At 50.1% G+C, this 1,929-nt stretch overlaps 1 protein-coding gene across 3 annotated transcripts in view; it reads right to left on the bottom strand.

Moving 5' to 3' along the window:
• MOCOS (molybdenum cofactor sulfurase) overlaps positions 1–1,929 on the bottom strand; it is a 49,905-nt gene that overhangs the window by 31,047 nt on the left and 16,929 nt on the right. For all 3 annotated transcript variants that reach the window (XM_012656618.1, XM_012656619.1, XM_012656620.1), the window contains exon 6: positions 1,601–1,800. In XM_012656618.1, coding sequence (XP_012512072.1) covers positions 1,601–1,800 — 200 coding nt within the window. The remainder of the gene's footprint in view (positions 1–1,600; positions 1,801–1,929) is intronic.

Genomic DNA, 1,929 nt, shown 5'->3' with positions numbered 1-1,929 from the left:
GGCCAAACCCAACCACGATCTTTCCGAAGGCCTCTGAAATCCCTTAGCCTGGGAAAACCAGAACTGGACTTTCCTGAACTGGTATCAGCTGGCCATGCCTCGGCGCCGGGATCCATTCATGCAGTGAGCATCCTCCACCGACGCACGGAGGCAGAAACTGGTCCTGTGTCCAGCCCCGGGGAATGGGAGTCCCTGGGCACCTAGACAGGCAGCCCACTCTCTCCCTGGTGGTTCCTCCTCTTTGAGGGTTCTCCCCTCCCCACCCTCTGTGCCACAGCACATACAAATTTAATTTAGATTCGAGAAAAAAACTTATTTTACCAATTACCTAGGATAATACATTTAAGAAGGCAAACTTTTTCCCTCCATGCATTTTCTATCACCACCCACCCCAAACGCATTTAAAATCACATGCTTCTTAGCTAATGGTGTCAGGACTAGTTCTGCCTGTAGGTCTGACAGCTGAGGGTAGCAGGGGAGGTGGTCTGCACAGGTGACATGCTCAGGAGGCAACCTGTGGCCATAGAGTCTCTGCCGCTGAACGCCAGCGAGGACCAACATTTTCCCCGGAGGAATAATTCCAAGTGTGTTCTTTAGGAAGTTTATGGCTATTCGGAATGGGGGTTGGTATTCCTTGGGATAGGGATTTTTTGGGGGGAAATTTGGGGGTTAACAAAGGTGAATGGGGATGTGGCTTTCAAGGGAAGACCAGCACCATCTTCCAAACTTATCTGACAATCGAATCTGCTCCTCTCAAAGCTGCTTTGGGAAGGACCTTTAACTCCCAGTGCCAATCTGTGACACTCCATCTGGTGACCACCTACCACCAAGCCTCAGTGCTCAGTGCAACTCTGGATTTTTTAGGGGACTGGAAAGTGACCAGCTTACTCGACTGTGGCAAGGACCCAAGCAGTTCCCAAACTGCAAGCCACTGTAAGCATTTTTTTCCTGGGTATATCTGCAGAAACTATTTTCAACCAACCCACAAAATCCTTTGAAATCATAATATGCATAAACCAAAGCAGAAACAGGGCTTCTGTGACACTGAGAGCATCATTTCTGCTTGTCATAAGAAAGAGTTTAAGAAAAGGGTTGTACCACCATGTCTGCAAACAACATACAAACAAGGGTGCAAGCGAGCCCGTGGTTGTGTGGGACATTATAACATGGTCCGACACAATGCTGGGACCACCAGGCTGTCTGCACATGAAATGACCTCAGCCGCGGGGTTCTGTCTGCACTACTTCACTGTCTGAACTAGTTTAGTGTGTCTCCCTCACTGGCAAACTGTCCGCTGCCCCCTTCCACTGCCATCAAAAGAACTGGCCTCTTTCTACCCACTTGAAATTGACCACTTCTGGCCGAGTAAGGAGGGCTGAAGAACTAAATTGCCACGCTTGTTAGAACTGTGTGTAAACGAGACGCGGAAAGGCTGTGGGTGAGGGCCAGGTGGTCTCTTCAACAGTGCGTGGACTTTGTCAGAGCTCCTTCCAGGGCGCAGAGGCCTTCTCTGCAAAGTTCAGGGCTCAGCACGGCTGCCAAGTTTCAGACGAGAGCAATTCTGCTGTAAAAAGGTCAGCGAGGTGAAAAGAAAACCCACCTGGGAGTAACCAATGACGTTCCCACTGTCGTCCAGCACATTCAAATTGATGACTGGACCCTGCACCTCGGGGCTGCTGAATTCCGAATCGCTGTAAATCCGCACCACGGGAGCTCCGTTGGGGTACCGGAGAGAGGCCAGGGCAGTGTAGGTGTACCGCGCCAAGGTGAAGGTGTGCTGCCTTATGTTCTCCATCCCACCTCAAAGCCAATTACGAAACGCAAAGAGAACCATGAGCGTCGCATAAATCCACACACTGACTTGTAAGAAAACAAGCTCATTGTAACTGGCAAACCCGGACCTCACATGAATGACTCTAAATACGTGTA

This window comes from Propithecus coquereli, unplaced genomic scaffold (assembly GCF_000956105.1).
Source record: "Propithecus coquereli isolate 6110/MARCELLA unplaced genomic scaffold, Pcoq_1.0 Scaffold51, whole genome shotgun sequence".
NCBI lineage: Eukaryota > Metazoa > Chordata > Mammalia > Primates > Indriidae > Propithecus > Propithecus coquereli.
This window is presented reverse-complemented; position numbering and strand designations above follow the sequence as displayed.